The sequence below is a fragment of the Sphaerodactylus townsendi genome, linkage group LG06 (assembly GCF_021028975.2).
Source record: "Sphaerodactylus townsendi isolate TG3544 linkage group LG06, MPM_Stown_v2.3, whole genome shotgun sequence".
Lineage (NCBI taxonomy): Eukaryota > Metazoa > Chordata > Lepidosauria > Squamata > Sphaerodactylidae > Sphaerodactylus > Sphaerodactylus townsendi.
The window spans coordinates 36148185-36174717 of record NC_059430.1 but is presented as its reverse complement, the minus strand read 5'-3'; the positions used below and the strand labels follow the sequence as shown (position 1 = coordinate 36174717).

At 44.4% G+C, this 26533-nt stretch overlaps 1 protein-coding gene across 3 annotated transcripts; it reads right to left on the bottom strand.

Annotated features, from left to right (window-relative positions):
- Positions 1–3632: 3632 nt before the first annotated feature.
- Positions 3633–25806, bottom strand: MCM5 (minichromosome maintenance complex component 5). 3 transcript variants are annotated; one of them, XM_048502014.1, is made up of 17 exons: positions 25678–25806; positions 24204–24381; positions 22132–22258; positions 21906–22034; positions 20263–20435; positions 18597–18752; positions 16902–17068; positions 15681–15852; positions 14615–14726; positions 12798–12941; positions 11523–11588; positions 11198–11374; positions 9900–10012; positions 7721–7849; positions 6564–6706; positions 4749–4876; positions 3633–4029 (listed from the first exon to the last, which is right to left on the bottom strand). In XM_048502014.1, the coding sequence occupies exons 2-17, from the start codon at positions 24368–24370 to the stop codon at positions 3928–3930; spliced, it is 2205 nt and encodes a 734-aa protein (XP_048357971.1). In that variant the 5' UTR covers positions 24371–24381; positions 25678–25806; the 3' UTR covers positions 3633–3927. The 3 variants fall into 3 exon arrangements, with proteins under 3 accessions (XP_048357971.1, XP_048357972.1, XP_048357970.1); XM_048502015.1 differs by having other exon boundaries at positions 25682–25761; XM_048502013.1 differs by having other exon boundaries at positions 25651–25743.
- Positions 25807–26533: the final 727 nt, after the last annotated feature.

The window sequence follows — 26533 nt, the reverse complement described above, 5'->3', positions numbered from 1 at the left end:
GGTTATCAGCTATTTCCCTCAAGAAGCAATAGCAGCAGCAGTTAAACTACAGTGTGATAAGAACGCATGCTAGACATGGGAGCATAGTATCTTGTGTTTTCTCTTGGAATTTTATGTTTTGTTATGGAAGGGCAAACTGGGTAGTTCCATATGAGAAGGTCATTATTGTGGCTAAGCCTGCTTAACTAGGGATGTGCACCATTTTTCTTGGTATTCTTCAGATTTGGGTTTATTAGATTCAATTTTTTTTTTGGAAAAGCTGAAAAAAATGAACACCCATACTGGTAAATGGGTTTTTCTGGCTCCATTAAACTCTAAGGGAATTTTTTTTGAGGCTGTGGTGGTGGTGGTGGGGCTGTATTTTAAGATAAAAGGACCAAATTTGCAGCATAACTGCAGGTGACTCTCCTTAGAAGAACCCCCAAGTTTGGTAAAGTTTGGGTCAGGGGTTCTCAAAGGGGATTCCCCATCTATCCAATAGTTTTTAACTGTTTCCAATGAAAAAGGGGGGGACCCCCCTCCCCCAACTCTTCTCAGAAGAATCCCCATGTTTGGTGAAGTTTGGGTCAGGGATCCAATTCTATGAGCACCCAAATGGGAGGATAGTGTTACCCAGCAGCTGTGGAGATCATTCTTTGGGCCAGAAACTGACCCAGTCTCCCTAATGGGCAAGGGGAGAAATAGCAGCCACTGGCTCCCAGGTGGCAGGCCCTAGCCTCCACATAGAGCTCTTAAGTTCTGTCGTAGCTGTGTCTATACACCACTGCCTTCGTTTTCCCTTTTCAAGCCTCTCTCTCTTACACAAGCAGCATTGGCTCTTTCTCCACCCTATCCTCTTACCTCAGCTTCTGTTTCGATCACCACATGGTGCCAGATTCCGAATCTGCACACAAGGGTTGCTTTGCAACACCTGCCCAGGTAAGAGAATCCCTGGTGCGGCAGTATTTGGGGAAATGTAGCCTGCCTTCCCCCTGCTCACAAAGCCTTGAGAGCTACTAAGTAGCTCTCAAGGCCACAAATATTTTATTTCAGATGGTTAACACCACATCACCCAGGTTTTTACATTGATGGCATCTTTTGTTGTGGTATTTTTTTATTTTCCTTCGCATACACACACATGAAACATCACAGCACTCCCTAAAGAACATTTTAAAAAGGCTATACAATGTCAAGTGCCATTGTATAGCCACAATTGCGTTGGGTTCCTGTTCTCCCAGCAAAGCCTGGTCATTATGATTTAGCCAAATGCACTTCTGTCTGGCAATAAAGCTTGAATCGTAGCAGGATAATGGAAGGAGCTTTGTCCAACGAACAAATCAAGAACACAAAACACCAGTGGGCTCCTGGAGAGGTTTGTTTGGTATTTTTTAGAAGAGATATATTCTTTCTAAATGCAGGAAAAGGATAGGAAGCGATCTGAGCTTGGGAGGGAACCAAAGGGGGCAGAAGTAACATAATATTCAGTTGGCTCATTTGATTTACAGCTTGCAATTGACAGCAGCAAGCAGAGATGTGGGAAGAAACATTTCCTCTGCAATCATCCCAGTTCTTAATACAAAGTTTTAGCAAGAGCCAGTGGCTTTGCTCCTAACAGGCAACCTTACGTTAGTTTTTACATCAAGTCTGCGAAGTTTTTTATCCTCGTGGATGATTTCAGAATTTTTGGGCAGATCCGTGTAAACAATTTGTTGCCGTGTGATCTGAGCGGTGCAGCTTGGCAGTGGAGGCAGCAGAGGTTTGGGGTTAGTCACACTGTGATCACAAGCCTTTATTCACTCCCTGAAGTTCACAGCTCACCGATCTCCAATGTTTTTGTTCTCAAAATGCTAGCACCCTCTCCTGGCCACATGCATGTAAAATGAGAGTCGCTTCAGGCTCAATGTATGGGTATGGCAGCTGGGGTCATTTTCCACACTATTTTTGGAAGATACAGACAAAGAGCGTAAGCAGGGACAAGCGTTCCAAATTGTTATTTCCAAATGCCACAGACAAAAAGTCTGCTATTGCAAAAGCAGTCAGATTAGCAGCTGAAACACAACCAGTGCTTGGTGCCAACATATCAGGCACCATACAAAAACTGTTTTATGCAAGTGTGATTAGATTTTAGATCATTCTGTGTTTTACTGCCATTTTTATGTTATTAAATTCAGCTTATATGGAATAAACTGACTCATCTTGTGCCACAAGATACCTGCTGATGCTTAAGGATTCTTCTGCACAGGAATGGGATTTTGTGGAATCTCCTATTGATGAGGCTACAGATAAAAGGGGGTTACCACTTGGCAAAGTTTCTCTATACAGTTTCCTCCTACCCCAGAGGACCACTAAGGCTTAACATTTTCTAAAATAAAAACTGGCACTGGAATATTGTCATTACCAATCTATGGTTACAACAAGTGTAGCAGTTTCTCTGAGCTCCCAGCTTTCATTTAAAAAAAGCCTCTAGCCATTTTCATTGTAAAGATATACCTTTCCCCATATACCTCCACAAGGAAAAGGGCAATAGATTTTTTTTTTAAAGCTGGGAATTCTGAGAACTTGTTACATCCATATCATGATACTGCAGTGCCAATTTTTTTAAAGGCCCCTTTTGTGAGGGAAAGAAATGCTGCTGTGGGGACAAGGTTAGGAAAAATGGCTGCCAAGTAGACAAGAAATTCAAAACTCCCACCCTCACAACAGCCATCTTGGCTTTCTTGCCATCTTTTCCAAAATCAAATAGTTTTGAGAAAGATGGGAGAAAAGCTGGGGGGGAACCGGAGCACTGAATGTACTACAACGCTGCTGGGAAACAGAAAACAACTCACTTGCCTAAAGCATTGAACTTGGGGCAGATAACCCATGCAGAAATAGCCTTTGTTGTTTATCTTACTAGTTAAGGCTTTGTGCATCCTAGTGGAGCAGCAGCACATAAAGTAGGATTATTACAAATCCTTTAGGAGGAAAAAAAATACAAGGGGCCTTCTGCATCTTAAGAGACATCACTTCAGGCAACTCCTGACATTGCTGTTCCTTGCTAAATCTGACATATGAACGCTTGGAAGAAAACTGCATGAAACATGTGCCTTTGCTTGTGAGCGTTTGTTAGCTGGCCAGAAGCTACTGAAGTACCTCAGCAAAGCTCTTTTCTCTCCAGGCTGAATGTTTCCATCTAAGGAAACTACACTGTCTTCAGTCCACAACAAAGGAATATTAAAGCAAGTGAACAAACAAAGCAAATAAATATTTTAGTATCCTATTAGGATTAACACAAGTGGTCTCCTGTGGCCACCACTAGAAGGATACACACCAATGACTTTGCTGATTACCAGCTAATTACTTATTGAAAGGTTGTTGCCTTATGAAAGAGTCAGGTCGCCAGCTGGCTTTGGAGTTCACACTTCTCAAGGGAAGGACCTTTGTAGAAACCAAACTCTTTTACTTGAGAGGCGCGACTGATGACCTCAGATAAGCCTCTTGGAACCAGGCCGCAGCTCACTACACCTAACAGCTGATCTTCCAAACTGCCTAAAGGGAAGGAGGGAGCGGAGACACAAGCCAAATGTGTGTTAATTTTTCCGCAGCAAATGCAACCACCCACTCTGGCCTACCTCACCCATGGTGAAACAGCAGCCTCTTGTTACAAGCAGATATTTAATTTTTCTGAGTTTTAATGCAACTAAAAGCCTTTTAATGTTCTCGTAAAACATCAAGGTAACACTTTAATGGGAACCAACAAAGAAACAAAAAGAAACAAGTGCTCTTCCGTTGGCCTCTCTTGATCTCCATGCTAGGAAGAGTTTCTGCACGGAGGGGGAGAAAGCGATGCAAGTTCTTCTCCCTCTTCACTCTGCAAGACTTCACTGATGAAAACTGGGAGTGGACGCCCAGCATCTCACGCCTGCTGTGGGGTACAGCCCTTCCAAAGCCACAGGGGAAGAAGAAGTCTCACTTGATGCGGAAAAGGACCTTGCGCTGCATGCGATGCTGGATCTCACCACGGCGCATCATGAGCTGCAGCACCTTGTAGACAGCATGCTCAGGGTATTTCTGGGAGAAAAGCAAGAGGGCAGCAGAGGTTCAGTGGAGCCCATTATGTGAAAAAACAGCAACTGAACGACAAAGGGAAGGATGGCAGAATTTTAAGCTCACCAACTGCTGGGTCCCGTTTACAGTGCGGAGTGCAAAGTGTGGTTTAAACACTACAGAGTAGTCTTGCCTGTTATGGCCACACTAGGCAAAATGCTGGGGATCCAAGACAAGATGGCCAGATGTGTATTTAAAGCTGTAAAAAGCAGCCACTGCGAGGGGGGGGGGGATTTTAACAGTCCAAACCATGGGAGAGGAATAGTTGGGGTGTGGACAAGGACAGTACAGGGATGCTGTCTCCATGAAGGTGCCCAGTGGCATAGCAAGGCAAAATGAAAACATAACTTACTTGCTGCACTGGAAGGCCCCTATTCTGCCCACTCCTATGTTATCCTTTCCTCTTAAGCAAAACAAAACCAAAATTTAGCTGAGCACATAAACCTGCTCAGTGGAAGGTCTGGAGGAGCTTCACTCACCAAACCAAACTGATGTTTATGGTGACACATCAGGGACTCATTAAATCTTCCATTTCTCTAGCCTGCTTTGGATGAACATCCAGGTGGAATGCCCAGACCCTGACAAACTGCTACATGTGGCCAGTGGCCTACATCTGGTTTGCCGACTCCTGAGTTTTGCAAGAGCCGTTCCAGGCTTGTCCCAAGGTCTCCCCCTCCACTTACTTGTTTCACAAAATCCTGGATGATGCTGTGCTCGGACACCTGGGAGCCAATGGCAAAGCGGCGCTTGAGCTGTTTCTCTATGCGGGACAGCATTTCCTGGTCCTCTTGGGTAGTGAAGCCTTCCACTCCTAGAGGGGAGATGCTGCAATTCAGAGACGTTCCTTTCCTTTCTGGGCTCCACTGTAACTCCTAATGCAAAGTCCATTTTGTGTGTACCCAAGCAGTCCCAGTGTTCATTGAAACATACACTTGCAGACTACTGACTCAAAAGGGACAATTGCTACTTTTCTGTATCAGCTGAGTATAAAGCGGAGTCACTCTGGTAAGATGAGAAGACCGCAGTCTTCTTGCACTTACTGCAACCCGCTATCACAAATGGACAAGAATACTCTTCACGCAAGATGTTCCTTCCATAGGAAGGCTTCCATTTTAGCAGTTGCAAGGTTACATAATTCTATCTATACAATACTATTGTACTATACAGAACTCTTCAGAAATAACAAAGTTCAACACACACAGAACTTAACTCAGACTATCTCTATCTCAGCTTAGCATAGCATACATCAGGGATACTTTTCCCCGCTCACACAACAGCCTCTCATTGGTCTAGAATTACAGTTGAATTCACCAATCATGTTAAAGGTTAATCTTTGCTACTTTTTGCCCCATACACTGACTGTCTCCGTTCTCTGGGTTGGGCAAACCTTCTGCTAACTTGAAATGACCCTTTAGTGAACTTTTACTCTTTTTTATATATCATGACACTCTGAATGTGGAAAGATCTCATCATTTATCCTGTGGAATCTGTCACATAGCTTGAGGGTGGCCCTTAAATTTTTCAGCAGTCTGGCATTCCCACTGAGGTTTGCTTTCTGCTTCTCTTGTTTTTTCAGGTGCTAGGCCAAGCCACATTTTTACCCAGGCTTTTAAATGATAGCGGCTGATCTTTCAAAGATCTGGTTTTTACAGCCTGCTTTTAGCCTGAGGAGTGTGTTCATCATTATTTGTAAATGCTTTACGCCAACAATAGTTAGAATAACAGACTAGGGACCCCTGGCTTCACATCTCCACTCAACCACAAAATCTGCTGGATCAGCTTGGGCCAGTTATCTCCCAGCTAAATGTACCTTTGCCTGGAGCTTCTTTTTAAAAAGCACAAGATAAAAATATGAATGAGATCCTTAAAAGGGGGATAACCAAGGAGTGAACTTAGGACCTTCTGCACTTGAATCATGAGGTTGCCCTGTGACCTGCAACCTCTCAGAAAAGGGGGAAGGTGCCAAGTGCAAGCTCATCATGTAATTTCTCTAGTTGAGCTCAGTGCTGGTTATTTGCATCATTTCTTAGAGGGTGAAATGGACTGCAGGTAGACCAGGGGTCTGCAACCTGCGGCTCTCCAGATGTTCATGAACTACAATTCCCATCAGCCCAACAGCATGGCCAATTGGCCATGAACATCTGGAGAGCCGCAGGTTGCAGACCCCTGATGTAGACCATCTAAATATTTGTCTTTCGCAGCAGCCCTCTAAGGGAAGTCAGTAAGGTTATTACTGCATTGCCCATGGGGGTAGGTGAGAGACAATGGCTTGGCTGAGGCCACCAAGCATGCTTACACAGAACTAGTTTGCTGAGGTCTATGTCGTAGGTATTCAGCTTGGCACTCATGCAAAAACAAACTCACCATCAACATACTACAAGAACAGCTGAAATATGACAAAAGATTGCAATCCCTTCCTAGGAGAGTGGAATGTTTATCCATTCAGTATAACTCCCTTTGGTTCTAAGAGGACACTATTTGTTCTTCGGCTACCTTACCTGAAAGATTGCCTGACATAGCAGCATCCAGCGTGGACACCTGGAAGAGCCGCAAGGCCTCCTCAACGTCTGCCTCTGTGGCAAAAGGCTGAAGTTTCATCTTGCTGAGAGACTCTGCAATTCGCACAATGGCCTCCAGCTGCCTAAGTGAAATAAATCAGGGAGCCCTTTAAACTAAGACTTCAGCAGATAGACGAACAGACTGGCCCCAGAGTAATAGGGAACCCACCAGTAAGCAGACCTATGGAAAGGGCAAACGTCATATTGAGGGATGGACACGATAGCAACTGGACAATCTGGACTACAGGAAACTGATTAGCTTGCTGGGAGAAATGTTGGAATGCAACGGCCGCCACCTTGGCTAGAACACAGGTTAGACGTCCTAACTTGACTTGCTTTAGGCCCAGTGCAGCAATGAGCCCACAAGCCCTTTGAAGCCAAGGTGGTTGTTTGTCCTTAGCCAGCACAACAACCAAGAAGAGTGGTTTCTGTCCAGACTCAGACTGAGGTTTAGATCTCACTCAGGTGACAACCCTGTGTCTGGGTTGGACTGGTGCCGTATGTCAGAAAGAGCTCACCTAACCACATAGAAGAAAATCCTAAGAAAACTAACATTACAATAATTCACAGCATTAGCCCCAATTTGCACCCACTGAAATCAACGGTCTTGGAGTAACTCTGCACAGAATTACATGTGAGGCATCAGGGGGAAGGGCTCTAACCAAATCTCCCCCCACCCTGCTATCCTAGACTTCTGTAAGCAGCAAGATTTTTTCTCTGCAGGAACGTTTGAGTGAGCCTCCCCCTTGCAGTCTGAAATGGTACAGCCCAGACACAGGTCTGCACACAACTAAAGCCACACAAAGGAAAACCTCTTTCCCCTCCAAAGTACACAGTGATGCGCAGAATCTTTCTCCTTGCCGAGCCAAGTCAAATACAGTCAGTTAGTTAAGTGCCATTCATAGGACTTCTACATTCCCAATGGATCAGATCTCCCAGCTCTTCCACAAATGTCCTGAAACAAAGATACTGTCGTGACAAACCTGCACGCTGGCTGAGACTCCCTTAAAGGGACCTGTCTTTGCCCCAGGGCTCTTGACAATTCTTCTGAGGCATCATCCTTGTCCTGCACCTAAGACAACATACTATCCCCTCACCTGACAGTTATAGGAATGTTGGACCGACGGTCACTTTCCCTTTCGTGCTGGCGGGCACCACTGCGCATCAAGATATAGCGGTTCTTCAGCTTCTCTGCAGCCTCAGCAGAGAGACGAGGACCGCATTTCCTAGAGGAGGCATCAGAGAGTTCAGTAAGTAGATCGTGTAAAATACAGAAAAGCTGCAGCATCCTTATAAACCACGGGCAGGAAACAAACTCATACTTTTGGCAGACTTTCAGTGACCTTACTGGCAATGGAAGATGCAATCACAAAATCCAGTACCATGATACCCAGTCTGGCTAACTGGCAAACCCATATCCCACAAACACGGTTTTTATTAATGGAATACCATCACAGATTTTCATGACACTCTGGATTGTGCTTTGCTGATTCGGATTGTGAAAATGCAATATTTTTGACGTGTGAATGGTGGAGACATTTGGCAAATCAAGGGTAGGAATGAGCCAACGGGTCAGTGTAAAGATTTGTGTGTGGCTTGTCCCATTTGACTCACAGCTACAGAAAGCCAATGTTAAAGTTCTGTCTGTCTCACTGGAGTCCTCTCTATGAATTCACCCACATTAGGTCTGACCAATAAAAACTTACACACCACGGTATCACTGCTTTTTTTGCAAGGTGCCACAATAGACTAACACACGGTAAAAAGGGGAGAAGGCTGAGAGAAGCATTCACAATGACATTCCAGTAATCAACAAAAGGGTGGTGAGGAGAAACCTTGTCAAGTGAACTTCGCTCCTGAAAGAATCACCAAAAGCCAAAGACAGTTCCCATCATTCATTGTTTGGTCTTTTAAAGTGCAAACTGTCTTGAATGTTGTGACTGAAAAATGACATGTAAATGCATTACACTGGTAACATCTGTCATAATTTTTCGCTGTGGACGGAATCAGCAAACAAAATCTCGCAGAGAATTAAGTTACTTCTATTATGTCAACAAAAATGTACAATTGGCAGTCTGATGGAGGTCATGAGAAAGTTGCAAACATGATTCCCGCTTTCCTCAAAAGAGATCTGGGCGCTTCCAGCTGGTGAAACCACTATCTTTGTTACCAGGCCGCTAAGTGGGATTCAGCGCCCACATCCTCCTCCACCCAATTCTAAAGGTCCAAAAGTCTAAGGCAACACTGGTGTTTCCATCCACTATGAAAAGTGATCTCACTCCTAGAAGTGTAACCTTATCAGCATCAGCAACTAAAGAGGGATTGGTTTTCACAGCAGATGGAAGCACCAGTGTTCTCTGGTATCATTTCTGTTCTAGTAGTTACCTGTATGAAAGATATCTCCCCATTTATTTTTTTGATGGAATTCAGCAACTGAAAATTGTCTCAAAAAGCAATTCTGCACAAGTGCCGTTATAGCTCTCAACCTGACAATTATCAGGAAGCCTTAAACTACATATGGCACTCAATTGTGCTCACTTTTCCCAATTTTATTCATTTTCAACCACAAATTGTCTTGGGGAATTGTTGAGCAGAAGAACAGATGTTGGGGGATGCCTTCCCTCTGCTATTTGTCTACCTCATATTTCCTCCAGCTTGCATTCAGAGAGATTTTTCTTCTGAAGGAAGGAGAGATGGTGGTATCATCTTTTTCTTTGAACACAGAGCAGCAATTCAGGTGTGTGGTGGTGGTGGTGGTGGGGGGGGGGGGGTTGATTGGAAACTGGCCAGAAAAAAGAAGCTCCATAGCAAAGCACCTGCTTGGCATGCGGAAGGTTCTGGTTCAATCCCTAGTACCTCCAGTTTAAACAACTGATCAGGAAGTAGGTGATGTAAAATACTTCTGCTTAAGACTCATGCAGACTGACTGCTGTCAGTCATGAAACTCCTGTTTCATGGCAAAAAACACCACATGATGCTCAAAACCACTTTTGAAAAACTACCTTGTAATCAATATTCCCCCTTGATAGACAATATGTCTGATTCAGTGTAAAGCAGCACATTTGTTCAAGAGTGTTACAGCAGTGCCCCAACTCTCTGTGCTCAAAACTTCAGTCTCCTGAGGCTACTTCTGGTTTAAACTGAAAGTGGACAGGAGATAGATGGATGCACCCACATACGGCATTGAACTAGGTCCTCAGTCTACACAGCAACTTGCTGCTTGAACATTCAGACATTTCCCGCACCATCATTGCCCCCATCTCCCAACAGACTCACGCTCGGCAGTAGGCGATCAGTTTCTTCAGCTTGTTTAGCTCAATCTCTCCCTCCACAGCTTGGGTCTGGGTCAGCGCATTCACGTGCAGCGACATCACGTGCTTAGCCAGAGTCTGGGGATGTCACAGAGCAAGAGGATAAATATATATATACTAGCAGTAAGTCCCAGTGTATTAACAATAACAACAGGCTCTAGAAAACTGTTGGTGGGTTGACGGTGCCCACTGAAGGGGCCAACCCCTCCTGCCATTTATTCCCCCCTTGGTCCCATGTCTCCACCCCCTCCCCTTCCTGGATGCCTGCATTGGCTTGTAAGGGTTAATGTTGGCCACTGAGGGCCTCCTGCCTTTCCCTCCCCCCATGTCACCATCTCCCTCCTCCTCCTCTTCCCAAATGCCTGCACCTCTTCCTGGACACCTGTATCACCACACAAAAGTTAATGGTGCATCAGTAAGCCTCCCACAGGAAGAGGCTGATGCCTGCGCCTGCTCTTTCTTAGATAGCACAGTGACTATAATTCTTCATCAGTGGGGAAGATGGGTGAGAATGCGAGCAAGTGAATAACTGCCACCTTCCGCTGTTGTTTTTTACCTGTTCTATGTAAGCAGTGACCCCGAGCCATATGTGTATGGCAATTGGCTGGAAGGGAATCGTGTGTGGTGACTGGCTGGAAGTGAGTTGTTGCCCCCCCCCCCCCCCGCTAGCCTTTTATATAATAGGATATAGTGAACCCACTTTCTCTTTTAAACTTTCAAGAGACCTGGGGCTCTCAGTGTGGTAATTCTAAACGTTTTGTGCCTAATACCTCTAGTATTTAATGTTTATGCAATTATTTTTATATGAAAGTGCTTTTGCAACCATTCAAATCATGAGATCTCTAAAATGATTCTGTGACGGAGGCCTGACATATTCCGCAGTCCAGAGGTTGACACTCATCCAAGGCTGCCCAGATCCAAGTGCAACTACCTTACCAGTGGATCACACCAACTAACAGCTCTGAATCTCGCACTCTAAGGAAGCAACACTGTCTATGAGGCCAGTTAAGTCACAAAACACACACTGTTAGTTAAGTGGCCAGTGGACTGGGTCCATTCTTATTCTTTCTTGTGCCGTAGTGAACAGATAGAAAGCAGAACCACGTTGAAGACAGACAAAACTACGTACTCATCCAGCTAGAGGCAGGGGAGACTCTTTCCTGTCCCACTATTTTTATACGTCAGCTTGTCTTGCAGGAGATGCTGCGGCATCTTGATCCCTCCCTTCCATATTGAGCTGTACAGCCCAGCCTGCCTACCTACCATGTCTCTCTCCTCGTTGTGCTCATCCTTGACAATGAAGATCATGTCAAACCGGGACAGGATTGTAGGCATGAAGTCGATGTTCTCCTCCCCTTTTGTTTCATCCCAGCGCCCGAAGACAGAGTTGGCAGCTGCCAACACGGAGCAGCGAGAGTTTAGGGTGGTGGTGATGCCAGCCTGCATGAGAATCAGGATGAGAAGATGTTTGTGTCAGGAAGAGGCTAAGCATGATGGTACAAGCAAACTAGTCACCTAAGCAAACTGGTCACCTAAGATATTCACAGAAGAAGCAGGAAGTCCACCACAAGAGTTTCTGAGAGCTCACCTTGGCGATAGAGATGGTCTGCTGCTCCATAGCTTCATGGATAGCGACTCTATCGTCCTCTCGCATCTTTTAAAAGAGAAAGAAGTAATTCAGCCACGAGAGAGCCAGGTCGGACATGGGGAATGGGAATGAAAGGAGAGAAGAATACCAAACATGGTTGTTGCCTGTTTTCTTAGATACCAGAAATTGATGGTGGATGCTGACTCCCCTACTTAAAGAAACCCCAGACTTGGCAGCCATTAAGTGCCAAAAACAGCCCCTCACACCCGCCATCCTCTCACATCGAGCACTTCTTCTGAGATTGACAGTAGAAGGCTATTGTCAGCACTGAATGACTGTCCACCATCCTTCACTGCACTGTTGGACGAGGGCCAGAGTCCGACTCTGAGGTTCATCACTGTTAACTAGGAAGGAGAGAGCTCTGGCAGGGAGGAGCCAAATGGATTTAGGCAGCCTAATGGAGGAGGCCTTGGCCTTTCACCTCCCTCCATGCAGCCAGACTGCTGATGGAAACAGCCTGGGGTGGGAGGGAGCCAGAGAAGTTGTGGGCTGTGCTTACACATTTAGAACGACAGTAGTCAAGGTGGGGTGCAGAACAAAATGTAATTGATTTTGATAACATGGTTTTCACCCCATGGATGCTTATACTAAACTCTCTTCTCTAATCACTTCATGAACACATGAAGCCCCCACATGACGAATTAGATTAGTGGTTTATCAAGGTCAGTGTTGATTGGCAGAGGCTCTCCAGGGTCTTAGGAAGAACCCACCACCTGCCAAGGATTGAAAATGGGAACGAAGCAGATGCTCTGAACTGAACTGTAGCCGTTCTATTAACAATGTATTGTAAAATACTTTCACAGCTGAGTTTTTCACATCTACGGCAGGTATCTTCAGAGGCATATCACAGTAAGATGCAACTGTGCCATGGAGAGAAACCCACCTTATTGTGGCATGACTCGTAAGATGCCAGCCACAGATGCAGGCAAAAGCAAAACTACCAGATCATAGCTACACAGCCCAGAAAACCCACAACAGCCAGTTTCAATTAACAGCTCACAAAGTCAATCTTAGCTTGTAAAAGCACTCACCCCATAACTCGCTGGTTCATCTAAGACACCCTAACACTCTTGTTTCTTTATACCTGATGTTAATATTAATACACAGCACTTCTCCTACCAAGATAAGTTTCTGCCATCCTCAGCCTAATGGGGAAGGCCACCTCCACCTTTGCTCTTCTGCAACATCGCTCACAGCAATTTACACTGTTTGTACCTTGTCAAACTCATCAATGCAAACCACGCCCCCATCGGCCAAGACCATCGCTCCGCCTTCCATGAAGAAGCTGCGTGAAGACGGGTCTCTGATCACAGAGGCTGTCAGACCAGCTGCACTGCTGCCTTTCCCAGAGGTGTACACCTGAGAGATGGAGGAAGAGGAACAGGACAACAGGTCACACGTTGCAGAGAAGCCAAGGAAAGCATATTGACAGAGCAACTCAAACTCAGTCAGCTTGGCAGCTGCAGGAAATCTCTGAAGTCCTGCATAACATGCCTTTCTAAACTAAAATGGCAGACAGCAAAATACAAGAGGAGGGGACAGCAAAGCCCAGTATGGAGGAGAAGATGGCTGGTAACAAAGTGCATGAAGGAAGATCTTGGCTGAACTGGTGTTATGAGCAGTCCAGCTCAACAGGTTTCTGTTGTAGTGGAAGAGTTTTCTAGGACTTCATGGCCTGTAATCTGCACATGTTATGAGCCATTCACAGGACCAGCCCACCCAAGAAGTCAACCAGCCATGAGAGAACTGCACTGATTTGCAGGAAACAAAGCAAGCAGGTTCAACACTTGCTCTATGGCCACAAGAGACAATCCAGAGATAAGTTTCTTATAAAACTTATTCAATTTCTTATTCAAAACAAATTAACAGGTATTGGGAGGACAAATATTAACTACAAAGGGGATGTGTGTCAATATTGTTGGCACTTTGGGCAATAAAAATAATCCAGCAAGCTGGGAAAGAATCATGAATTTGAAACTCAAAATCCCTTATTTCATTTGATCCTTATTTGTCTTTATTGTACATAGAACTGAACTGTTCTGAAAAAAATTGGCAGGTCACTTTTGCTTCTAGCAAGGATAGCTGCTATAGGGCGGGCATGGATATAGGAGCTCCTGGCCCACTGTATTCCAAAAGAACAATTGCCATCATGAGAGTTACAAAACGAGTTCTGCCTCTGGAGAAAAAGTCTGCTAGCCCAAAACCACCTTCTTGTTTGATCCCATGCTCAGACCACCTCCTACACAACATTTTGTGCATTTTAAGCATAATGTTCCAAGATGATGGAAAGACACAAATGGGCCTGAAAATTGTTAGAGATCCCACTACTCATAATCAAACTCTATTTATGTTAAACAGTTTTTTTACAATACTATGCAGTCTAGGTGAGCGGCTTCCAGAGAGCCTGCAAGATATGCTGAATTGGTAGTTCCACCTTCTTTCAGACTAATAACCACCATAGAGATGTCAGGCCAGGTGTGCCATTAATTTTGGGAACCCCAACTGTAAGGCTGAAAGAACTCTTAACAAGGTCTTGCAAGTTCCTGGTCTTCATCTACTAAATACTCTTGACCGCTATGCACCTACTGCTTAGGAGGAACAAGCATAGGCTAATGGTCGTTTTGCCTTCTCATTGGTGCCTAGGCACCAATCTAATCACATTATCATCAGGAACTCCATTTCCTAAAGGCCACAAAAGGTGCAAGATTACCTGCCAAGAACTCTTGAAGGACTCTTTTATTAACAAGGGAAGCCCATGACTTTCATACTCTGGTTGTGAGTTTCCTTAAGACCCCTGGAAATACGGACCCATCTCCTCTCAATCCACTCAGGAATCTTTGGGATCTTCCTCCAACTTAAATGGCTCTAACAAGAAGAGGACAACTCAAGCTGGAGGAAGATTTCAAACTTAGTTGAACAAAACAATAGGATACAGGACAGGTTGCTGGGCTAGACGGCCTTTGAGTCTGATGCAACACAGGAATTCTTGTGAGTGCGAGGGATGAGAAATGTAAGTCTTTGTAGACACTTACTCCGATGGGTGAGCATCTTTCCACAAACTTCAGGAGCTGAGACTTGGCTGTGCCAGGGTCTCCCAGCATGAGCAAGTTAATGTCTCCTCGGCGGGTCAATCCATCAGGAAGCCTGGAAAGCAAGACGGAGGAAGGGAAGAATGTGACTTGTTCATTCTAAAAGCCACGCACCTCAAAAGGGCACCAAGATTTCTTGGACAGAGATGGATGTCAACGGTAGCAGCCTGAAACTGTAAAGATCAGAGTCCTACTTCCTCCTCTATTAACATCCCATTTGCCCCAGCAGGCCCCAGCAGGCCAGACTCTGGTACTATTCAGTATTAGTGTGCCTTTCAATGGATGGTTTGCCAAAAGCAGCCTTTAAAAGCTTTAGGTCATTGAGAAGCAGGGAGGCAGCAGTGCCAAGTCAGTTCTCATTTCCCTTTTAGTGTGGAAGAGGCAGGAGCAGAGCAGCAGCATATGTAGCACCATCCTAAACACTGAGATCATTGGGCTTGGATTGGAATAATGCTGCTCAGGATTATACCACTAGCTAATTTAGCAGATTAAATACTATGGTGATCCAATCGATTGGGCAGCAATAGCCTCTGAATGCCCAAGTGGCAGGTGCCTTCCCTGAAGAGGCATTCTTTCTTCTCAGCAGAGGACAGAATGCCTCTTCTGCAATCACACATGCTATGAAACAAAACAGGACTGTTTTTTTCTTCCAGGGCAATTTCCTTCATATGCAAATTTAGCCCATTAAATATTAATAACCACCAGATGATTAATCAATTAAGTTTTTAAAAATCATCTGCAGGATTAAACATGACTGACAGCCATTTCCTTCAGTACACTCCCTGGTAATCACAGCACACACTGAAGGCAAAAACGAAATAGGACAGTGTGGCTAGAAGGAGAGTTACATTCTTTTGAGTTCATAGAAATGCATGGGTGTAAATCTAGGCTGACAGTATAAACAGTGATGCACTATAAATTAACCACCTAGTCAGGCTGCAACCCTGCAAGATGAAGGAAGATAGGCATTTCAGCTTCATTTCCTCCCATTCACTCCTCACTCCTGTACCTCTTCCGGGAGCCTCCAAAGAGCATGCACGCAATAGCCTTCTTGATGTCACTACTGCCATAGATGGAAGGAGCAATGCTCTTGGAAATCATGTCATAAATGTTGGGCATGGAAGCAAGACTCCGAAATTCCTCTTCTTCCTGTGGAGTCACAGAGCCACTAGCGGTGCGCCCTAAAGATGGAAGGAAAACATTCCAAAAGTCAGAATTGTTAGGACTGCTGTCACAGTGGGGGGGTGGGGAGGGAGGATACTACTTTTTAAGCATTTCCAGCATCTGCTGTGATGTCACATCAGCCTGCATTATATATCTTATCCCACCCCTTTCCTCGCTAATAGACCTGCAACTTCCAGTTGAGGCATTTTATGTCTCATACCCATCCTGAGTACACTGATTACTCAACAGATTGCACCATGTTTTGAAACAGCCTTTCTTTGTACCCACCCCGCTCCATTCTGTTGTGTATACAAACTGTCCTGAGGAATTTACACTTCAGTGCATCCGATGAAGTGAGCTCTGACTCGCAGAAGTTTATGCTGGAATAAATATTGTTCACTTTAATGCCCCACTAGACTCCCGTATTGTTCAGCGGCTGAAGTCTAACTAAGCTACCCATCTTGGACAGTGCATATTGTTAACTGTTAGAGTATTTGGAACACTCACTTTAAGTTCAGGGGAGGCTGCATTCCCAAGCTGAGAGATCAAATGCTATGTTTTCAATATTTCAGAGGTAGTTTGCCATTGTTTGCCTCCACGTCATGACCCTGATATTCCTTGAAGGTCTCTCATCCAAATACTTGCCAGGGTTGACCCTGTTTAGCTTCTGACATCGGACTATCCTGTGCTCTAGACTATAAGCAAATGAGCATTTTCCTTACAGTATTCTCCTAATCATATGTTGGCTAGGTCCCTGCAAGATGCCTGCCAGATCAGACCAGACCATTTATCCCGTCTCCCACAGTGGCCCATCAGATGCTCCACAAAAGCCCAAGGAAACAGGGATGATTCAGTGGTAAAGCACACAACTTTGTACACAGAAGACCTCAGGTAGGAAATTTTGAGAGCAACCTGACCTGCCTCTCTTTATGGAGGGCCACTGCTAGTCAGAGCAGTGTTGTATTGGATAGACAAATAGCTTTGCATACCCCAGCAGTTATGAAGAAGTTATAAAGAACACCGCACGACAACCACCAAAACCAAATCTTTTGAGGAACGGTTTTACCTGAGCCTTCAGTGTCTACTTGGATTCCCACCACACGGATGTAGGAGCTTCGAATGCCCACTCCAACGTTGTCCCGGCCTTTGTTCTTCGACAGACCAGCTTTCTTAATGGAGTAGATGCCCATGATGGTCACCCTGTTCCCAGGGACAACCTTGTCACATAAATACCTAGAAAAAGAATTGTGTTAAACGATAGGAAAGAAAACAGAAAAGACTAATGAAGTGCCAAGTTCCCTTTTATGTCCTCCCAAACTAATAACTTTTAAGATGCAGGATGGACAAAAGTCAATGATTTTTTTAAAATCAAAAAGATCGGATTTTAAAATTTTAAATTAGATTTATGAAACAATAAAAGAACTTAAAAAAACCTATCTAAAATTAGTTTAAATAGTTTTCTATTTGTAGTCCCGAATTCATTATGAAATAAGGATTAATTTTTAATTATGTAGTGTGCAACATTCATGCAATTTTAATTTTTTCAGTAAACAAATTCCATGGATGACTAATCTATTCACAATGCCAAGCTCTTCCAGAGGTTTGTATAAGATTATTTTGGGGAGTTTTTCCATCTAGAAGATATTACAACACATGCTTGGTTTTACAGTTATCAAATCTGTGAATTTGTATCTGCAGAGATAACACGTCTCTTCTTCACAGTGAAAATGCTTTGAAATAAACATACAGAGTTGAGAAAAATATCTTAATCCCATTCATCCTTTGCACATCTATGTGTTTCACATCTTAGGTGCTAAATTTCAAGAAGTTCAATGAAGAGAAGCTTGTTTGGAGTGGAACAGATCTGCACAAGGAGCTAAGCATGAGGAGGGAGGGGAAGCAGTAAAATGAAAGTGAAACCTTTGGAGCAGAATATTCCATAAGTCTTAGGATCTTTGTGTGTATAGCCTGAGATATATCATGTTATTCTCTCCCTGGAGGAGAACATCTATAATGGCAGCAGGCCATAAAATAAACCAAGACTGAGAATATTTTAATTCACTTCCTCAACCTATGGATAAGACAGGGATTATTCTAAAAATGAAACCTCCATCTGGCTGTAAATATTATACCAGCAAGAATGTCTTCATGTGGAAAACCATGATGTAAATAAAATTTTGCTGATTAGTCCACCCTGCTAAGATGTAAGTCTCAAGTTTTGAGGAATACCAGACTAAAAAAAGATATAACTTCCAACACAAGCAGAAAGAAATGCTAGAAGTCACTATGGCAGTCTTGACTATGTTGCTCATGGGCAAGTGGATCCTGAATATTAGCAGGAACTGGACTACCAGATCGTGGTCTGATTCTTTCCTTCCCATGCAGAAGCTTTAGCCTAAGCTGTGTTAACCACCAACACTATCGTCACGTTAAGCCACCAACACTATTATAAACCCATTAGGACTAACCAGTTCCCCTGAGTTCCAGCTAGGTTCCTCCTCCTTCACATGCCCCAGTATCAAATGACCCACAGGCTCACTGAATGAGTTAACCTGCGGCTGTAAGGAGCCACAAAAGATAAATAAAGCAATTACTGGAAGAAGACCTGCCAAAGATCAGATTGCTTTCTTTACTCCAACTGAGTTTCCAGAGCCACACAGGAATGTTGTACCAGTCCTAGGGGACTTGACAAGGTTATCACTGACACACAATTAAAGGCAAGAAAAAACAGTTTAAAAAAGGACACTCGAAGAGGTACCACCTGTCACAGTAGAGCTGCATGTGCCGGGGCAGTTCCCCATGGGGGACAGCATCTGGGGATTCCTGGAGTTTCAGTGTCTGGAAGTCCACACACTTGCATTTGTCAGGGACTATGAAGTATGGATCCAAAGGGCACTTGGCTAGGGCAGGCTGCTCCCTATTGAGAGGAAAGGAGGATACAGGTGAGACAGGAGTGGGTAACAACATATAATGCATGTCCTCATATAAACACAAAGACTGCTTTACCATCTGTGTCTATTATACCCTCTTAACAATGCAGTAAAGCAGCTCACAAGACGTTTCATTCTGCATACAGGGAAAAGCAGTAAGGCCTTTTCCACACAGATGTTTTGAGGCAGGAAATAAAATATTTTCTCCAAGAAGTTTTGCATTGTTGTCACCCTCTTTGTTTCCAAAACGTTTTATTTCCAGCCTCAAGACATTTTAAATGATTTATTAAATTGATTCCTTAGTCTACTCATTATAAAAATGGCTTCATTTGCCCGTGCGGTCCCTTCAAGATGTTTCCCATGCCCCTCTACCTTCCCTGTACTTCATCATGGGTGCCATTTTCTCTGCTCACTCCTTGCCCCCTGGCCAGTTTTTCTGCAGGTTTTTCCTGGTTTTCTTGCAGAATTCTTTATTTTGAGGGTGGGGGCTAATTATTGAAGACTGGACTATAGAGGGCACAGAGTGTAGATGAAAGCAGTAATTTGGGCGATGCAATCCAAAAACAGGGGATAAATCATAGAATGGTGGCCATGAATCATTCGGAGGGGGTGAGTGTGGACATGCATTGTGGTAAAGGGGAGAGGTTTAAAATGTTTTACAAATGTTGGGGGGATTTGTGTGGGAAGGGTCTAATTTGCCTCAGATTACCTGCGTTGGAGAAAGGAAGATCTGTCTAAGAATATATCTAGTGAGCTCCCCACATCTTCTTTTAGTGCTAAAAGGAAGGCTTTGAGGACTAATGATACCAGTCAGAAGTTCTGAAATATGAGGAAATGAGTTTTTAAGCTACTCAATATTGGAAAATAGCAATCCTAAACCTGGAATAGATACCAAAAGTGAGTGTTCAGTTTATATTACCAAAATGGTAGTAGATTGGCAAGGAAGAAAGTAGATTCCTTTGAAATTTGGCATTGGAAGACAATTTTACAAATACTGTGGACCCCCCCCCCCCCCCAAAAAAAAAGTGGGTTAGCAGATCTTAGTTCCATCAGTCAACCCCTCAGCTCCCTTTCTGATTACATGCTGTTTGTTGCAGTATTTGTTGTGTTGAACTTTTGGGCAGCTTAAGTACATCAGAGACATTATAAAAATGCAGATATTTCAATGAACTCCGTGGAAAGGTGCTAAGGGGAGTTTTAATTTTGCATGTGTCAGATTTTAGGGGTCAGGATAACAGTACCTTTGTGGTGCTGGGATTTTTGTCCAACTCACCAACAAGCCTAGATGGAAAACATTATTCTGCCATATTTTAAAGGGATTGTGTCAATTTCACAAGCCATACCACCATTTTATAAAGCCTGGAATATTTTAAATGCATGTAATCTACAGGACCCTAAAGTTAAATTAGAAAAAAAAAGGCAGACAAGGTAAGATGAATGAGCAATAGGCTGGAACAAGACAAAACAAAGAAAGGCACTTGGAGCTTCTTCTCTTACATGCTGCACTTCCGTGGAAGGGCATATCCCTCCAGCCCAGGGCGCAAGGCAATGTTGGGGATGGTATTACGGCAGGTGCGGCACTGGATGGTAATCCTAGTTGCTTTGGCCCTCACAGGTGTTGCAGCAATAATGATTCCAGGGATCTTCACCAGGTGAGACATCTGGTCAGACTGCAAAAGGACAGCAGCAAGTCATAGCTGCAATGGGACTATAAAAAGAAACCCTCTCACACGAAGCAGCCAGAGCCATACGCAAGAGACCCAGCAATCCCAATGTTATTTCACTTAACAGTGTACCCAATTCCTAAGGAGAAGAAAGAAAAACCCGCACTAATTTCCTGTTGTAACAATATATCAGAAAGGCTCTGCTACATTAGACCAGTGAATTGCTGGGGCCAGCTGCCAGTTTTGCAGTGGCAAGCCAGTTGCCCCATAAAATCTAATGAGCAGAGCATGGAGGGCAAAGTCATCTCCAGCTGTTGAGCCCCAGAAGTGGCTGATCATGTGACCCAAGTCATTTACATCAAGAATACCCAGTTTGCTTCATTACTGCAACCACTGACCTTGACTTTCACATCATTTAAAAAAACTTTCAGAGTTCTAGAGCCCTTGGTCACAGAAATGAAGATTCTGTAGGGCAGCTTCACAAATGCAAAGGGGAGGACAGAGGGGCCACCATGCCCTGTACAGCGTTTAAGAGGAAGACACCAAATGAAGTACTAGAAGAAAACTGGGAGAGAAGCACCACAACAACCTACCTGGTACTATTATTTAATAGAACAGAAAACCACATATATGTGATCCCAAACCTGTGTTTACTTCCTAAAACTCAAAAGGGCTCTGCTTCTAAGTCAAAACACACAGCAGTGCAGCAAGAGACAACAGGAAGACAAAACCGGACGACTTTCCCTCAGATCCTGCGAAGACCTTCTTATCAAAACTAAAACTATTTGGGGAACCTCAGGTGCAGTCAGAGAAAATCAGATTGTCAACTATGCTGCTATTTTAAAAGAATGTCTCAGTTCTTGTCATGGATATGAAGCTTCTTTTATATCTAGCCAGGCAGCTCCATGCTGCTTAGTGTGGAGTTGTTGGATGAACTGGCATTCATACAGACAAAAGCGTATATAAATATATCCTGTGGAAGCCTTCACGCAGAGAGGCCCACTCCACATGAAGCAGCATGGAGCTCCCTGGCTAAATATAAAAGATGCTTCATATCCATGACAAGAACTGAGGCATTCTTTTAAAATAGTAGCATAGTTGACAATCTGATTTTCTCTGACTGCACCTGAAGTTCCCTAAATAAAAAAAATGAAATTCTTTTTGAAGACGAGAGATGTTTTCACTGTTGAGACTTTATAACAATGCCAGTTCAGTCATCAAATGAGATACCATCTCCTACCAAAACAGAAAGCATTAACATCAAACTTCCCATATAGTACAACCTGTGACACTATGAGGACTCACAGGTGCAAAAACAGACAGATGGACGGCATTACATTTTGTAGGACTACAGCTGTCATACACTTTTACAGGTGCTACTAAGCATCAAGAAGGCCTCATTTGTCCCTAAATATTCTCTCCACATACTTTATTGGAACTTCTCCTCTCTCATCTCCCAAAGTGGATCCAGCTCACCTTGAGGCTACGGATGTTGGAGGAATTGGCATCCGATTTCAACATGACTTGGATGTCTTGAAGAGTCTCATCTCCTTCTGGACGTGGGCGAGTTACTTCATCAGCTATCTCTTTTGCTGCCTCCTCTATCTGGGGAGGAAAGGACAAAGCTTAAAACATCAAATCACTGACACCCGCGAAGAACCCAGGGCAGCTGAAGATATCCTCTCCCACAGCCCTCACGTACCAGCTGAAGGTTTTCTGCAGGCTGCTTGTACAAGTGGTCTGCCAGGTCTTCATCAAAGCTTGCCAGGTCCTCCATCTCTACCTCAACCCAATACTGACCCAGGTTGTAATGCCGTTTGAGCTCATCTCTGAAACACAGTAAGAAATGGGGGACAAATGAGGGGTGGAGGGATAAAGGCAAGAGGAGGACACCTAACTCATCACTGTCATATACTGCAGTACTTTATGCTTAACTTTCCTTTTCTGCACCATCTTTGCCTTTATGACCCACGTGCTGTATTATGGCATTGCCATGTTTGTTGTGGTTGTATGAGATGTCTCAAAGGCTGTTTGTAATCAAAAGAAGTCTGGGGGATGCATAGCAGAAAGACTGGTAAATGCAGCAAGGGGCCACATGATATCCCACTTGGACTACTGCAATGTATCTTGCAAGGGGCTGTCTGGGGAAACATATTCAGAAACTTCTGCTGGTCAAGAATATACCTTAAGTGCTGGCCAGATGCAAACTGCCTGTTGTCGTAATTATTAAACAGGTCTACAAGCTTCTAGTTGGCCTCTGCATCCAATTCCTACTTACCTCTTTTGCCATCCTAAGTACTCAAGGTTGAGAATTAAGGATTGACCTTCCCAAATGCTTCAGGTTATCTGATGGAGTTCTGCTTTGAGTATCCTTGGGTACAGAACTACGTCTGACAAGTACAAGGAACTGTACCATCCTCACCTACATCGCCCCGTAAAAGAACACTAGCTGGGAACAGAGTGGGGAGAAACCTCCTCTGTGCCTGAGGCCTTGAAAGAACTGTTATCTGGGAGTAAAAGATATGATCCAGGTCATGTGCAATTTCAGGTGGTGCTGCTGCTGCTGCTGCTGATTTATTCGATTTGATAAACCGCCCTATCCCCGAAGGGAATATTAAAGTTTGTATATTATTATTATTAGAGTTTTTATTATTAGAGTATTGTATATTAGAGTTCGTTTAAAGTGATTTTTATTGTTAAGTAGCCTCAGGTCTCACTTGCAGAAGAAAATTGGGGCAAAAATAGATGACCTAAAATAAATTATTGCCAAAAGCTTTAATGTAAACCGCTCCAAGACTGTGCAGGACAGGATAACGTATAAAAATTGAACAAAAATAGGCTATAAAAAAAATTATTCGCCTTGTTTTCCAGTTCTGTAATCCTAGCTCAGGGGTAGGGAACCTGCGGCTCGAGAGCCACATGCGGCTCTTCTGCCCTTGCACTGCGGCTCCAAAAGCTGAGCCGCTGGCCCCATCCTTGCCCACCCTGCAGGCAGCAGGGTGGGCGCACCCTGGCTTCCCCTCTCGCCTGCCCCGTTGGAGCGGGGTGGGCGCTTTCCCGGCGGCCGGCGAGGTCAAGCCACTGGCCCCATCCTTGCCCGCCCTGCAGGCATCAGGGCGGACGCATCCATGCGCTTCTCAGAATGAGCAGAGTAAAAGGTAAAAAAACCCAATATATACAGTGTTATCTTTATTTTAAATGTCAAAAATTATTTGCGGCTCCAAGTATTTTCTTTTCCCATGGAAAACAGGTCCAAATGGCTCTTTGAGTGTTAAAGGTTCCCTACCCCTGTTCTAGCTCTACCACATGGTTTATTGAACGTCTTATTCTGTCTGATGGAACTGCTTTTTAAATTTTGTAACCCACCTTAAGCCTTAGAGGAAAAGGTAGGCTACAACAAATGTATATAAAATACACACTACACACAGGAAAGACTGTGACTCAAAGCAGACACTTGGCATGCAGAATGTTCCAGATCGAATTCCACCTAGAATGCCCAAAAGCAGGCACTGGGAAAAATCTTGAAAAGCTGCTGCCAGACAAAGAAAATAATACTGATCTACAAATAATGACCTGTGTAAGGCAGCTAAGGAAATGCCTGTTGGCACCAACCTGATTAACACGCATACACTGATACCCAAGAACTCACATTAGTAATGCCTGAAGTTATATATTATGCTAAAACTGTTTTGAGTGTATGACAGAAAAGCAGCAGAGACATATATTTAAATAAATAAAATGCCAAAGGTGGCAATGTCAGCAGAGAAAGGGCACCTGTATTTGAAGGTGAAGCCAGTCCGGTCTGTTCCCACCCGGTACTGTCTTAGGAACTCTTTGAAACGTTTCTGCAGCTGGGACTTTCGGATTTGCCCTTCGTCCACTGCAGGCTCTCCACCAAAGCTGTCGCTGTAGAAGATGCCAGGGTCATCAAAGCCAGACATGGTGACTCACTCTGTCGAACGAAAAGACAGGAGTAGCAAAGCAAGCACAGAACAGGTATGTTTAGCCACCAAGATTTAAGATGGCCCACTGTTCAGTTTAATCCAGGACCACAGAAAGTACAACAGAATATGTATGTAAAGCATTTTCCCCTATCTCCAACCTCAAATTCTATTATTTTAAAATAATAAACCATAATTGCCTTTTTCAATTTTTTTCTTTTTCAATTTTTTTCGTGTCTTTTCTTCATTTCTTGTGACCTCACGCTGGAAATCTGCAGGCACTGTTTTTAATAGACCCATGAAGAAGAAGAAGAAGAGGAGGAGGAGGAGGAGGAGGAGTTTGGATTTATATCCCCCCTTTCTCTCCTGCAGGAAACTCAAAGGGGCTTACAATCTCCTTGCCCTTCCCCCCTCACAACAAACACCCTGTGAGGTGGGCGGGGCTGAGAGAGCTCCGAGAAGCTGTGACTAGCCCAAGGTCACCCAGCTGGCGTGTGTGGGAGTGTACAGGCTAATCTGAATTCCCCAGATAAGCCTCCACAGCTCAGGCGGCAGTGCTGGGAATAAACAAGTTCTTGCTAGGTCAGGCCAAGTGGTACCTACTCCTGTAGATGCCCCACAAAGGTTGAAAAGCCTTTCAGCTATTGCTTCCCAGCAACTGGTATTGAGATGCACATTGCTTCTGGACATGGGGGGAAAATCCAATGGGTCAGCTGTGCCAGTCTGCTGCAACAAAAACTAAAGACTTAGCAGTTTTATTCTGCAGTGGCATAGGCAGACGCCCATTTCTTCAAATTCCTTTTCAGCTCCGTGACCAGTAGGCCATCGGGAGACCCTACACTCCCCACAAACCACTTTACAGCTATCTGAGATAGCGGTCATCACTACACCCAGTGGCAAGGGGTTCTAAAATGTAACAACTCATTGTGTGAATAAATATTTTATTTTGTTGGTTATAAATCTCCTAGTCGTCAACCCTGCCTGGTGCCCCTAAGTCTTTCGTTGGAAGCATAACCCCTGGGACATTTTGCCAATAATGAAAAGGATGGTCAACCAGGACTAGCAGAAGAACAAAACAAATCAAAGACTGGCCTTTTTTTTTGTGATCACTCTCAGCCCGAGTACATAGCAAACATTACTCTGGGCTGCACGGGGGAAGCCTCCAACAGCAGAATGAAAAGCCACTACCAACTCTTGTCCGTCTCCCTCCCCCGGTAATCCTAGTTCCACCGCATGGTTTATTGGGTACGTAATAAATTAAGTAAGAAGACCCCACGCACTCTGCAACTGGGGGCCTCCCAGCTCACCTGCCTTCCCAGTCGCAATCTCGAGCCCCCAAAATTTCCTCCGCTTCCGGAAAGAACGGCGCTGCTCTTTTCGCGGGAAACAAGTAACCAAAAAAAATATTCTCTGCCCGCCCTCTGCGCTTCCATTGGTCCGAACTCACAAGGAGACCCGTGATAGGTCGAAACGTTAAAACGTCTCCACCCCACCCCGAGAGGATCTGGCAAGTGATGACAGCGCCGTCCAAGCTGATTGGAGGCAGAAGGGGAGATCCCGCCCCTTCAGGGACTTTTCGGTTGGCGCCAAAAAATGAGGCCCGGATAAAATGATCGGGGCTTGGAATGGAGCCTGTGAAAAGGGAAAGAGGGTCTCTAGGCAGATCTCTGCTCTTCCACATGTGGTCTCCCCTTCCTAAGGAAGCCCAGTTGTAACAATTTATTCCCCTCTCCCGACTGCTTGTGCCTTTAATAACAGCAGGGGAAGATAGAAGCCCAATAGGTGGAGGTTCTTCCCTGGCACAGAAAGGATGCATTGATAGGAGAAGGTAAATACATTGAATTTCTGCCCGCCACGTGTTATGCGTGGGAATCCAGCGGTGGTGGAAACAAGCCTTGTATGCATACTCTTAGTTTCTGAGTCTGGATCTGCCAGCTGCCAAACGTATGGCAGCTTTGGAACCAATGCGAAAAAAGCTCCTCCTGGGTTCCTATAAAATGCTGAAGTTAGCAATCTGAGAGCTACTTCAATCCTAATTTGCAAAAGTCATTAAAATGCGCACACAACAATCTATTAGAGGACACCTACAGGAAGCGTAGAGTAGTAAAGACCTACAGATCAGGAAGTCCTTGGTTTCATTTTTGGCTCTGCCATGCATTAAAT

Bases quoted from the DNA above. Each gene is read 5' to 3' on its own strand.
- MCM5 (XM_048502014.1), bottom strand. From the start codon at position 24,370: ATGTCTGGCTTTGATGACCCTGGCATCTTCTACAGCGACAGCTTTGGT. The intron at 12,942-14,614 runs GTAAGTGTCTAC...TCCATCTCTCAG, and splicing joins AAAGATGCTCACCCATCGGA to GTGTACACCTCTGGGAAAGG. The intron at 4,877-6,563 runs GTAAGGTAGCCG...TCTCCCCTCTAG, and splicing joins TATGTCAGGCAATCTTTCAG to GAGTGGAAGGCTTCACTACC.